General features: G+C 34.5%; 2 protein-coding genes across 2 annotated transcripts; both read right to left on the minus strand.

The window, feature by feature from the left end:
- Positions 1-728: 728 nt before the first annotated feature.
- On the minus strand, positions 729-8,588 carry LOC117340657 (collectin-12-like). Its single transcript, XM_033902420.1, has 3 exons — positions 8,564-8,588; positions 2,259-2,438; positions 729-940 (listed from the first exon to the last, which is right to left on the minus strand). The coding sequence occupies exons 1-3, from the start codon at positions 8,586-8,588 to the stop codon at positions 729-731; spliced, it is 417 nt and encodes a 138-aa protein (XP_033758311.1).
- Positions 8,589-11,045: 2,457 nt separating this feature from the next.
- LOC117341369 lies at positions 11,046-13,050 on the minus strand. The gene is made up of 2 exons (XM_033903224.1): positions 12,677-13,050; positions 11,046-12,636 (listed from the first exon to the last, which is right to left on the minus strand). Exon 2 carries the CDS (start codon positions 12,602-12,604, stop codon positions 11,435-11,437), a length of 1,170 nt encoding a protein of 389 aa, XP_033759115.1. The 5' UTR covers positions 12,605-12,636; positions 12,677-13,050; the 3' UTR covers positions 11,046-11,434.
- Between the last annotated feature and the right edge of the window lie 373 nt (positions 13,051-13,423).

Genomic DNA, 13,423 nt, shown 5'->3' on the forward strand with positions numbered 1-13,423 from the left:
GTATATCATTACACTTCTTAATGTCAGTTTGGCATTTATGGTCTAAAACTTAACAAGATAAGGGTTTCATATAACACACACAAAACATGTGGGTTCTTCAGTCCAAACTTTTACCAGGGAAGCCATTTTGAAAATGTTTGAATTTCGCAGTAAAAATTCTTCAAAATCTGAATTTTTTACCTGTTAAATATTATGACTTGAACGTTTGGAAAAAATAAATCGGACTTACAAAACATGTAATCCCTGGCTCAAATTTCTATTTACGGGGTAGATTTCAAAAGTTTGTTTTTTTCAATTGGTTGGTTGTTCCCTATAACCACAAAGTTCTGGCGTTGAGATTTGAAAATTAAAGTAAAGAATAACAGCTGAGTAAATGAGTTGAGATTTGTCACAGATATATATGATGATATTTTATACACGGTAGTAAAGGATTGCTATGGCATCCGGTAACAAACAAATAAGTATCTCGCCCATTTATTAGTATTGTGGACGAAAGATCGGAATAAAGGAGAAAAGTATTACACCAATATGAAGTGGCATGAGAGATTATAGATAAGGTGGCATTTGAAACCTACATTTAGAATATTCAAGTGAGAGTATCAATATAGGATGATAGATATAATGTACATTTACAATATACAAATCAATAGTAATAATAAAATCTTCTATGTGGGCATGTGGTAAATTACAATATGGTCGATGGAACGAGATTATCAAATCGCTAGGCTTTATAGTAATTCACAGAGGTAGGGATGATCTTCACTCGGAAAACCATCATCCAGTTTGAGTAAACCCTTATATTTCCAGAACGCCAGGCAAACATTGCCTCCGCTTGGTTGTCCGGGTTGAAAGTTGTCCAAGTCAACCAGTTCCCCTGTTAACCAAACCAGTTTGTTATCAGAAATCTGTATAATGCCACCAACCCAGAAATAGTCTTTATCTGCAAAAGGAGAAAATAATGCTTACTAAAACATAACGATAATCCACATTACAGTAAGTACGGATTATCTGAATACCTTGTTTCACGCTTCTTTCGAGGGGATGGATGCTATTTTCGATTCACGGGTCATTGTCATGGTCGCAAAGATTTGATCCGTGAAGACACAGGTAAACATATTCGGCAAAATAGACCAAATGACATCATCATAATCATTAACTATAATGGAGGTTAAAGACATCACGAGAAGAGAGAGAGGGGGGGGGGGGGGGGGTCATTGATTATAATGATCATAACTAATGATAATATTAAGGAATCACTTTTTGATACAGAACTTGCAATGGCGAAAACATTTGACTGTAGGGCTAAAGTAATCTGGAAGTACCGTTACCATGGTTTGAATATTCAGGTATTACAAAAACCAGTGCTACAATATTCAGGAAGTACAGAAACCTGAGATTTCATAACCTGGTATTTTGGGCGAAATCATCTGGGCTACCACACTCAGGGATTACAGAAACAAGGATAATTACAACAAAGGATTGCAGAAACAAGGATTACAGTAACAAGGATAATTACAACAAAGGATTACAGCAACAAGGATAATTAAAACAAAGGATTACAGAAACAAGGATTACAGTAACAAGGATTACAGTAACAAGGATAATTACAACAAAGGATTACAGTAACAAGGATAATTACAACAAAGGATTACAGCAACAAGGATAATTAAAACAAAGGATTACAGAAACAAGGATTACAGTAACAAGGATAATTAAAACAAAGGATTACAGAAACAAGGATTACAGTAACAAGGATAATTACAACAAAGGATTACAGAAACAAAGATTACAGTAACAAGGATAATTACAACAAAGGATTACAGCAACAAGGATAATTAAAACAAAGGATTACAGTAACAAGGATAATTACAACAAAAGATTACAGTAACATAGATAATTACAACAAAGGATTACAGTAACAAGTGCTACCGTAACCAGGTATTACGGAAACCAGGGCTTCGAAAACCAGACATTACAATAAACAGTGCCACCGTAACCAAATGTTACAGTAGTCAGGGCTACGGTCACGAGGAATACAGTGACCAGGGATATCAGTTAGTTACCAAAGACGACGGTCACGAGCAATACAGAGACCAGGGATAACAGTTAGTTACCATGGACTACAGTCACGAGGAATATAGGCACCAGGAATAACAGTTATATTAGTTACCATGGACTACAGTCACACAAAGAAACATTTAGTTGGGTGTAACAAAACTACGTCATATTGATAGCTTTAGAGATGCCCGAAGTCTTACCGAAGAAGTCAAGTTGTACTCCAGCGAACTTGGCATCGGTGTTTGCAACAAGAAGTCGACCGCCTCGTGAGTCACAGTCGTCTTGTGCGTCTTTCCAGGGAAGTGGATTTTCTGAGAAAAATATGCACGAGCCAATTGCGTTGTTATACGTAAAGGACGATCCACCACAAAGGACGTCCTCTGAAGTGCATAAAATTATATTTTTAGATTGTAGCTTAAAAAATGATATAAGCTATTTTTCTCATATACAAATGTACTTTGTATTATCCGAACTTAGTCTTAAGCATGACTCAGACAATCTTATTTTAGGTCTATATTGTAAAGAATCTTCAAACAATGCGTAGCATTAAGTTTGTTTACAACGATATCTATACATGAACAGTGATATATAGTTTATGATTAATCTCGTGTTGTCTCGGCTTCAGACCCATAACATCAAGATACAAATGGAACATAACACTATACAGTGCATCCGTTTTATATAATCTGTTTTGATAATGCGTGGTTCTTAGTTTTGTAGCCATCTGTTTACAGTGCCAAGGAACTTTATTTCCAGACAAGGAGTGGTCCTTGTTACTAGGTTTAATGTACCTGTATGTTATGTAGAATCTTCACTTAAAGATGATTTTAAGAAATATATCAAATAATGAGGTAATTGTATTTTTTCCGTCCCATCTGGATTTTGACATTTCTTTCGACCTACTTCAGTCGCATTTTATGTACCGCGCATCTGACGAGCTTTAAAAGGACTAAACTGCTGTATGATGCAGCTTGCCAGTATTAATGGGTTAACCGTCCGCTATAACAGCCTGTCAGTGGATGTATTTTTAGTTCTATTGAATAGAAGTTTTTTCTTGTGTGTCTTTTGCAAAATCCTTTTGATGGTAGATTGTATACACTACCGGAGAACTCATAACTTGTGTACCACGTTTGAATTCGTAAACACAATTACTGAACGTTCTATTAGAATCTTCGGTTCGATTATTATTGAATTGTTTGGCTGTTGCATCTCCTAACCAGATTTTGACGTTTCTTTTGATATATTTCAGTTTCCTCTAAAGTATGAACTCCCTATGTCCTTAACATCACTGACGAGTCCTAGATGGACGACACATCTGTATAATGCAGCCTAATACAATTTTGGCTATAATGCATCTACCTTTCACCTTGTATTGAAAGATGTTCGTATTTTTGTGGCTTTTTTGCACATTTTTTAGCATATACATATATATCTCTTCTTGTAAAAAGATCACATGATCATGAATAAGAATATTTAATTTAAAAAATCGCTATATTTGTAGGAAACAGTTTTTTTTCTAGGATGAAACACGATAAAGAATTATATCAAGCATTGCTACCTTGATAGACTTTAAAATCGGTAACATCATTAACATATCAAGGCTGCTGTTTTCATATTCCTGACAAACATAAGCTGGGAATATATGACCTTGCAGTAAGTAGCATGGAGCAAGGTTAAACATAGTGCATATATATATATATATATATATATATATGTGCAAATCATACTTTTCCATACTCTGGTGTTTTTCACAAGTTGTCTTTGGCTTAACCGGCTATGACGTGTACAGGTGGACGAGTCTGACGCGTACGTGACATAAAAACAGCCGTGTGTAGAGGTACACAGCGCTAAACATCCGACTATTGTCGGGGTTGTGGTAGCATCAAAGTCAGCTGTGTGCATGGTGTTCCGGTGGATGGTCATCTCGACCCAGGAAATCTTATTCCCGTCCACACACGCCAATAGACCGAGAACTGTAATCAATATTTATTAAAGTGTTGGTAAATGGAGAAAACAATAATTACGTGAGACTCACAGAATAGAACTTTAAACACAAATGAAGCTGGTGTTTGGGTGAGACGATGATGTCAGTTGTATTTGGGAATATGTATAAGTATCCAATTTAAAAGTCTAATCATATCATTGTAATTATTTTTTCTTTGTTTTCATGGTGAATACTCAAATGTGGTTGGTCGAAAAATTATTTTCATTCTTCTATGAAAGAAATTCCGAGAATGGCGCGAAAAATGTGACGTCACAATACGACAATTGACGTTGCGTATTGATTTGAGAAAAAGAATCCCATTTAAAACCAGTAAAATTGTACAAAAAACATGTTTTAAATTAGAAAATCATTTTCAAAAATTAATTATAAGCGTTGATGTTAATTATTTTTTAGTTTCATCGGGGTATGAAACAAATTTTGTTTGCAAACTGTTTGTAAACAAAATTTGTTTCATACCCCGATGAAACTACGCGGATTCATACAGTTTGCAAACAAAATTTGTTTCATACCCCGATGAAACTAAAAAAAAATGACATCAGTGCTTAAATGATTTAATAGTTTATAAATATTGTACATTGTAAAATCTTTATGAATTTCGAGAGTTGCAGAAATTATATTAACATTGTGCATTGCATAGTGTATAGAGCGTTTTTATTCTACACGATGATTGGTTTATCAAAGGGACATTCCTTCGTTTGAATAAAGTATATGTCACCAAAATGAAACTTATATGAGAAATATGTATTTTTACAAAGTAGTAAAAGCTATAAAGCTATAATATTTACCTTGATACAACAGTTTTACACTCAAGGGAAACCAAAGTGCTTCAGGTATGAAATCATAAAACTTTTCATTTCGACCCGAAGTATTACTAATTACCACAAAGGCAGACGTCATTTGTGTACGAAACGTCATTCATTTTTCTGTACATTTCGGCATTATTTCCTTTACCGGTAGGCATAAAACTCATATAATCCTCACTCGGGCATATCTTTTATCAATAGAAACTTTCTGATGTCAGAACAAAGGAATGACCCTTTAATTGCAAACTGTTTATAGGAAATGTATATGGCAAGATGTATGTAATTAAGATTTATTTTAGAAACGATTGAAATATTATATGTGGTAGAAGATACATGAGTATTATTAATTGTAGAGTTTTATGAGAATTATCAAAAAGACTGGCTCATTTTTTTACATGTAACAAGATATTGTTGAATTTTGCCCTAAATTCTTTTCAAATCTCGTCCGTGTTTTACCTGTAGCTAAATATCAGAGAATTGTGTCCGAGATATATGTCCTTCTCAATATCGTCTGTTTCCTACCTATGATTTAACATCAGGAATTTGTGTTCTAGAGATATTTCTTTTTTATCTCGTCCGTTTTTTACCTGTAACTAAATATCGGAGGATTGTGTCAGAGATATACGTCCTTCCAAATCTCGTCCGTTTTCTGCCTGTATGTTAATATCAGGGAATCCTTCAAATTTATCTATTTACCTGTAACCAGATATCAGGGAATGATGTCTTAGATATACATCTTTCTAATTCTCTTCCTTTATTGTCATATAACTAAACATCGGGGAATGGTGTCCTAGATGTACGTCCTTCTAAATCTCGTCCGTAAATAATTCTCTTCCATTATTGTCATATAACTAAACATCGAGGAATGGTGTTCTAGATGTACGTCCTTCTAAATCTCGTCCGTAAATAATTCTCTTCCATTATTGTCATATAACTAAACATCGGGGAATGGTGTCCTAGATATAGGTGTTGTCCGTTATACAATGTAACTAAACATCAAGGAATTCTAAATTCTAAATCTTGTCCGTTATACACTGTAACTAAACACCAAGGAATTCTAAATTCTAAATCTTGTCCGTTATGCACTGTAACTAAACACCAAGGAATTCTAAATTCTAAATCTTGTTCATTATACACTGTAACTAAACACCAAGGAATTCTAAATTCTAAATCACCTCCGTTTTACACTGTAACTAAACACCAAGGAATTGTAAATTCTACATCCTGTCCGTTTTACACTGTAACTAAACACCAAGGAATTCTAAATTCTAAATCACCTCCGTTTTACACTGTAACTAAACACCAAGGAATTGTAAATTCTACATCCTGTCCGTTATACACTGTAACTAAACACCAAGGAATTCTAAATTCTAAATCCCCTCCGTTATACACTGTAACTAAACACCAAGGAATTCTAAATTCTACATCCTGTCCGTTATGCCCCTGTCACACTTTACCGGGTTGGGCCACCGGACGTGAAACGGATAACATTTTTGGATATCCGGTGATGTTCGTCAATATCCGTTTTATGTCCGTTTTATGTTCGGTTCATTCGTTTCATGTCAGGTGATGTACGGTGCGTCCGGTGGTATCCGTTAGAAAGTTTTGTGCATGCACAAAACTTGAAACGGACAGTAACGGATAAGATTATTCGTTGGCTGTCCTGTGCATGTCCGTTTTGTCCTGTATATATCCTGTCATTGTTCGTTTATATGCGGTAGGTGTACGGGGGGCATGCGTTACCCAGTCCGTTGATGGAACTTGAACGCATACGCCACGCATAAACCGGACCTTCAGCGGACACATAACGAACACATAACGGACACATAACGGACAAACACAGGATGCATGCAGGATTAACACCGGACACGACGAATAGACAAACGGATTGAAAACGGATAACACGCACAGAACGGATGAATACAGAATACCTACAGGATACCTACAGGGGGAGGAACTGACTACCGACAGAAACTGATTAATTATCGCAGGCATATAAAAAGGTTCTTGAAAGCTTCCAAATTAGATTCACAGACAGTTGTCAGCATGGAATGTCAGACTAAAGTTTCTAAAGTTTTTTTTTCTTGCGCTTTTGCAGGAACGTTTTTTTTTTTATTTTTCTACCGCGAGGCATTTTGGTGAGGCAGTCAGCACTGTAACTTTTTGACAACTGATCGGCGGAGAAATGCATATATCTTGTTTTTTTCTGCACGCGCGCGTTAATGTCCGTTAGGTGTTCGGTTTGTCCGGAATGCATCCTGTACACGTCCTGATTCACCGGTTCATGTTCGTTTGTTGTTCGTTACTCATTCGGAGACACCCGGTTGGTAGTACGGTAGCCGTACGTTACATGTTCGTTATTGGTACGTTTTATCCGTTCCATATTCGGTGCAAGTACGTCGTCAGTTTGGATTTTTCTACCGGACTGACAACTTTGCCACCGTATACCACCGGATAAAAACAATTTCTATCCGTTGATGTCCGGTACACCAATCCGGTCAAGTGTGACAGGGGCTTTATACACTGTAACTAAACACCAAGGAATTCTAAATTCTACATCCTATCCGTTATACACTGTAACTAAACACCAAGGAATTGTAAATTCTAAATCTTGTTCGTTATACACTGTAACTAAACACCAAGGTATTCTAAATTCTAAATCCCCTCCGTTATACACTGTAACTAAACACCAAGGAATTCTAAATTCTACATCCTATCCGTTATACACTGTAACTAAACACCAAGGAATTGTAAATTCTAAATCTTGTTCGTTATACACTGTAACTAAACACCAAGGTATTCTAAATTCTAAATCCCCTCCGTTATACACTGTAACTAAACACCAAGGAATTCTAAATTCTAAATCTTGTCCGTTATGCACTGTAACTAAACACCAAGGAATTCTAAATTCTAAATCTTGTTCATTATACACTGTAACTAAATACCAAGGAATTCTAAATTCTACATCCTGTCCGTTATACACTGTAACTAAACACCAAGGAATTCTAAATTCTAAATCCCCTCCGTTATACACTGTAACTAAATACCAAGGAATTCTAAATTCTACATCCTGTCCGTTATACACTGTAACTAAACACCAAGGAATTCTAAATTCTAAATCTTGTTCGTTATACACTGTAACTAAACACCAAGGAATTCTAAATTCTAAATCCCCTCCGTTATACACTGTAACTAAACACCAAGGATTTTAAAATTCTAAATCCACTCCGTTCTACAGAGTAACTAAACACCAAGGAATTCTAAATTCTAAATCTTGTTCGTTATACACTTTAACTAAACACCAAGGAATTCTAAATTCTAAATCCCCTCCGTTATACACTTTAACCAAACACCAAGGAATTCTAAATTCTAAATCTTGTTCGTTATACACTGTAACTAAACACCAAGGAATTATAAATTCTAAATCTTGTCTGTTATACACTGTAACTAAACACCAAGGAATTGTAAATTCTACATCCTGTCCGTTTTACACTGTAACTAAACACCAAGGAATTATAAATTCTAAATCTTGTCTGTTATACACTGTAACTAAACACCAAGGAATTGTAAATTCTACATCCTGTCCGTTTTACACTGTAACTAAACACCAAGGAATTCTAAATTCTAAATCTTGTCTGTTATACACTGTAACTAAACACCAAGGAATTCTAAATTCTACATCCTGTCCATTACTTACTTGTTACAGCGTAGATAATATCCATCTGTATGTCCTCCTTTCTTTATTCACTTTGCTATCTCAAAGTTTTATCATACAGAGAAATCCGACGAAAAGATCCTGATAACTGATTTTGGTGAAATTAATAAATTATACTGTCCTCGGTGTCATGTTGACATCGCGGTCTTTAAACCCCCACTGTTGAAGCAGGTGTTTTATTAATTAACACAACCTGTATCCATATAAGTTGAAGCATCCCATAACACGATCCCATGGTTCACTTAATATTGATAGAATCTATATTTTTTTAGAATATCAAGTTTACATGGTTCTGTAATCCGCTTATACGCAATTAGATACTCTTTCAATATTACAATACTTCATAACGGTTTATTTTTTGTATTGATTAAACAATAAAATTTAGAAGTGTAAACTTTTTAAATATTGCACATAACGTACCGAGGTCATGTTGGCAGGTTAATATAACAAACACTATAGGAACTAGTGCCCCCAATACACATGTTGTCGTTGGAACTGTGTCATACACATGTCTCATATCGGCCACTTTGTTTTTTTCCTCGTAAGTTTCAAAATTGTATCGGCACAACTGCACATCAAGGGAAGCATACACGTGAAATTTGAGAAATATCCTCCCAGTAATTCTCGAGGAATAGTGATAACACAGACCGTTTACGGATGGACGGAAAACGGACAACATCGTCACAAATTGACCACCTTCTGATAATGACTAGCTCAAATGATTAATTGTTGTTGTTTTTTTTTTGTTTTTTGTTTGTTTTTGTTTGTTTCTAATTGTGTCGTCGTTTTAAAGAAGTATGTGCAGTGCGGGGATATTTGGAGAACGCCATATTCGGTTTTCTTTATGCCCTGAGCAGGCTGTGATATGGCAGATATGCTTTAGGTTCAGACGTAGGATGATTGACAGTTAGTTATCACGTTACATTATTTGTGACATAAATTACACGGAATCTGGGAAGTTTGTTTCTACCTCGGCTGTAATATGACTAAATTTCAAAATAATTGTACTAGATTGTCAGAAAAACCAACGATGAAGGTTAAACAGATATTTTAACAAACAACATCCCAACAAATACGTCGATCAGAACTACCGATACCATACCCAAAGCTTAAACAGTACAAGACATACCTTACAGAAATTATCCTATAGGATAAGGAATTCCAACATGGCGAAATAGGCGTCAAAAACACCATGACTGCCTATCAGGGGACATTTGGGTGCTTAAACCCATATCAACCGCTTCAGTAACCGTCGATTGTATATTCTTCATTTAAACTTGACTCCTACACCCACCCTTCACTCAGTATTATAATTCAATGGCTACATCAATATGAAAACACTCCAGACAAAACACCAATAGCAACAAATATATCAGAGGTCGTAAAGATCAAATGAACGAGACATAAAGACCTTGGTCAGTATTACCAGTTTGATTTGATTTAAACATATTTTATTGTATCTTAATATATACATGGGAATTGGGCACAAGTTATCAAGCTTATATTAAGCCCTTTCCCTATATAATTTTACATACATATAATACATTTATTTTTTTTATAATTCTTTTATTTTTAGAACATTTTCACATATTAAAACAATAGACATGGATGACAGAAATAAAAACAAGACAAAGAAGAAAAAAAAAAAAAAAAAAAAACAACAACACATACACACACTCTTACACATACATGTTGTGATGATGATGATGATCATCATATCATCATCATGCATCATATTTCATCATCATGCATCATATACATCATCATCAGCATATGTCATCATCACACATCATCATGCATTATATACATCGTCATGCATCACGCATCATCGTACACATCATCATCATCATCATCATCATCATCACGCATCATCATTATAACGCATCACCATATATCATCATCATATATCATCATCATGCATCACCATATATCATCATCATCTTCATCATCACCATGCAACATATATCATCATCATCATCTACACCATACAACATATATCATCATCATCATCATGCATCATCATTTGCAATATATATCATCATCATGCATCATACATTATCATCATCATACATCATATATCATCCTCATGCATCACTATCATCATCATGCATCACTATCATCATCATGCATCATTATCATCATATATTATCATTATCATCATATATTATCATTATCATCATCATCAAGCATCATCATCATTATAGTCGAACACACATGTCATCATAATCTTAATCATTATCACGCATCATCATTATCATTGCATGTATATATCATCATCATCATTTATCATCATCATCGCGCATCATTATCATTATATATCAACATCATCATGCATCACTATCATCATCTTCATGCATCATAATCATCATATATCATCATTATAGTCAAACACACACTGTCATCATAATCTTAATCATCATCATGCAATGTCATGCATCATCATCATCACATCATCCTTATCAGTATATATTATCATCATGCATCATATATTATCATCATGCATCATTATCATCATATGCATCATCATCATCCTTCTCATGAACATGCGTCTTCTACTACACATTCACACCCATTCTTGCACACATATAGCAGACTCACTTCACAACAAACACACACACAGATACAAAAACATATCCTCACACACAAGGACAAACACATGAACAAAACAAATTACACATATAATCATTACACATCCTATCAAAGAGAGAGAGAGAGAGAGAGAGAGAGAGAGAGAGAGATTGTTGGGATGATACAGGATAAAACTTCTAAGTTAATGTATATGAAAAATATTATATCGGCAGAAACTGTGACAATCATTTCATAATATTACAATAAACACTGATACAAGAAAAACTAGAGATTGGATATTTTTTCCCATTTTTTCCACTCTTTCTCGAATTTTTCCCGTACCCTTTCACCCTGACTGTAGGCAATATATTTTTGCAAGTTATAGTAATCTTTTATAGTGCTGATAAGACTATTGATATTGAGGGACTTGTGGAGGCATCTCATACTGTATATATATTGTTTGATAAGAAGAAGTATTTCGTTGTCAGCTTTGTAGGAAATAGAGTTTGGAGATAACAATCCAAAAATAAAGGATTGTTTATTAAAAGCAAATGGAATGAGTAAAGCATCAAGTAAGATTGTGAAACCAACAAGTAAGGTTTGTACTTCTTGGCATTCCCACAAAGCATGTATTATTGTTTCCGTTTCTGCGTTGCATAAAATACAGCGAGGAGTAATGGCAAGATGTGCCTTGAAAAGGAAAGAGTTTGTTGTTAAAATGTGGTGGTTAATCCTATACTGGATCCATTGTAGTTTGGTATTTTTAGTGACAACGAAAGGAGTTTTGTATATTTGAGCCCAAGTTGCATCATTCAGTTCAAACTCTTTATTCCACTTAACTTTCCCAGTAGGTATAATATTATTTTGTATTAAAATGTTATAGAAATCTCTGGATCCTTTTCTTTTCCTCAAAAATACTTCTATGTTCAAAGGTACCAAAGGATATTGAAGCTTTGATTTAGGAATTTCAACTGAGGATAAAAATTGTTTTACTGCTGATAAGATACTATGGTAATGAAGGAAATTTGTAGTACCTGGGGTAATATTGTATGTCTGAAGAAACTCATGAAAAGTGTAGAAATCCCCCAAACTATGATCTTTTATTAAGTCATTAACTGTAAGAACATTTTTCTCAAAAAGAGATTTAGTAAACACTGACTTCCTTCCAATAGTTATATTCCTGTTAAACCAAATGGGTGATTTCAGAATGGAATCTTCTCTAAAAGTATATTTTTCATTCATAAATATTAGCCTATTCCAAGCTTTAAAAACATCAATCCAGAACTTATTTTTCATTTTTTTCTGACAAATCTGTACATAATCTTCACCACAATTGGCTAGCACATCTATGTTTATAAAGCTTTTAAGAATGACCTGCCATTTGGCTGTGGTCTGATAAAGTCTTCGTATCCAACATAATTTTAAAGAATCTACATATGCTTTCAAATTAATCATTTTCAGGCCACCACTTAAAAAATTTTGAACAACTACTTCTCTTTTGATTTTGTCTGTTTTGCTATTCCACAAAAATTCAAATAGAATGGTGTTGAGTTTCATAAGAAAGGATTCATCTGGATTAGGTAGAGAGATAAATAGATGGTTAAGTTGTGATATCAGAAGTGATTTAATAATATGTATTCGTCCAATAGGTGTTAAGGATCTCCTTTTCCAAATTTGTAATAAAGTTTTCAATTTTGTCAATTTTTTATCAAAATTCATTTTCGGCATCTCATGCAAATTAACGTGAAACTCAATACCTAAAAGTGTAAATCTCTGTCTACCCCACTGTAAGTTTAGCTCTGGGAGATAAGTGTCCTCAGAAAATTTCTTATTTCCAATCCAAATTACCTGTGTTTTAGAAATATTCATTTTCAAGCCAGACATGCGTGCAAAAGAATTTAATACAGAGATAGATTCTTTAAGTGATTTCTCAGTGCCGTCTAAAGCCAACGAAGAATCGTCGGCATACTGTGAGAGTAGGATGGGACATTTGTCTATTTCAATACCTTTTATGTTCTTGTTATTTCTTAATTTCAGAGCTAAAATTTCAGCACACATGATAAAAATGTACGGTGCGACCGGGTCCCCCTGTCGGCAGCCTCTTTGTACCTCGAAGAAGGATGAAAAATTCCCCCCTTGATTAATTGTTGCACTGACATTAGTGTGAAATACCTTAATCCATTTTATTATACCTGCTCCAAAACCAAAAAAATGAAAAACCTTCTCAACAAAACCCCAAGAAACTGAGTCGAAAGCCTTCTCAAAATCAATCAT

The sequence above is a fragment of the Pecten maximus genome, chromosome 13, assembly GCF_902652985.1.
Source record: "Pecten maximus chromosome 13, xPecMax1.1, whole genome shotgun sequence".
Lineage (NCBI taxonomy): Eukaryota > Metazoa > Mollusca > Bivalvia > Pectinida > Pectinidae > Pecten > Pecten maximus.

Coding starts and splice junctions, on each gene's coding strand:
- LOC117341369 (XM_033903224.1), bottom strand. CDS start 12,604: ATGATTAATTTGAAAGCATATGTAGATTCTTTAAAATTATGTTGGATA.
- LOC117340657 (XM_033902420.1), bottom strand. CDS start 8,588: ATGGATATTATCTACGCTGTAACAA. Junction 2,439..8,563: donor TATTATCTACGCTGTAACAA/GTAAGTAATGGA, acceptor TATGCACTTCAG/AGGACGTCCTTTGTGGTGGA. Junction 941..2,258: donor AGTACAACTTGACTTCTTCG/GTAAGACTTCGG, acceptor CTCCTTTTGCAG/ATAAAGACTATTTCTGGGTT.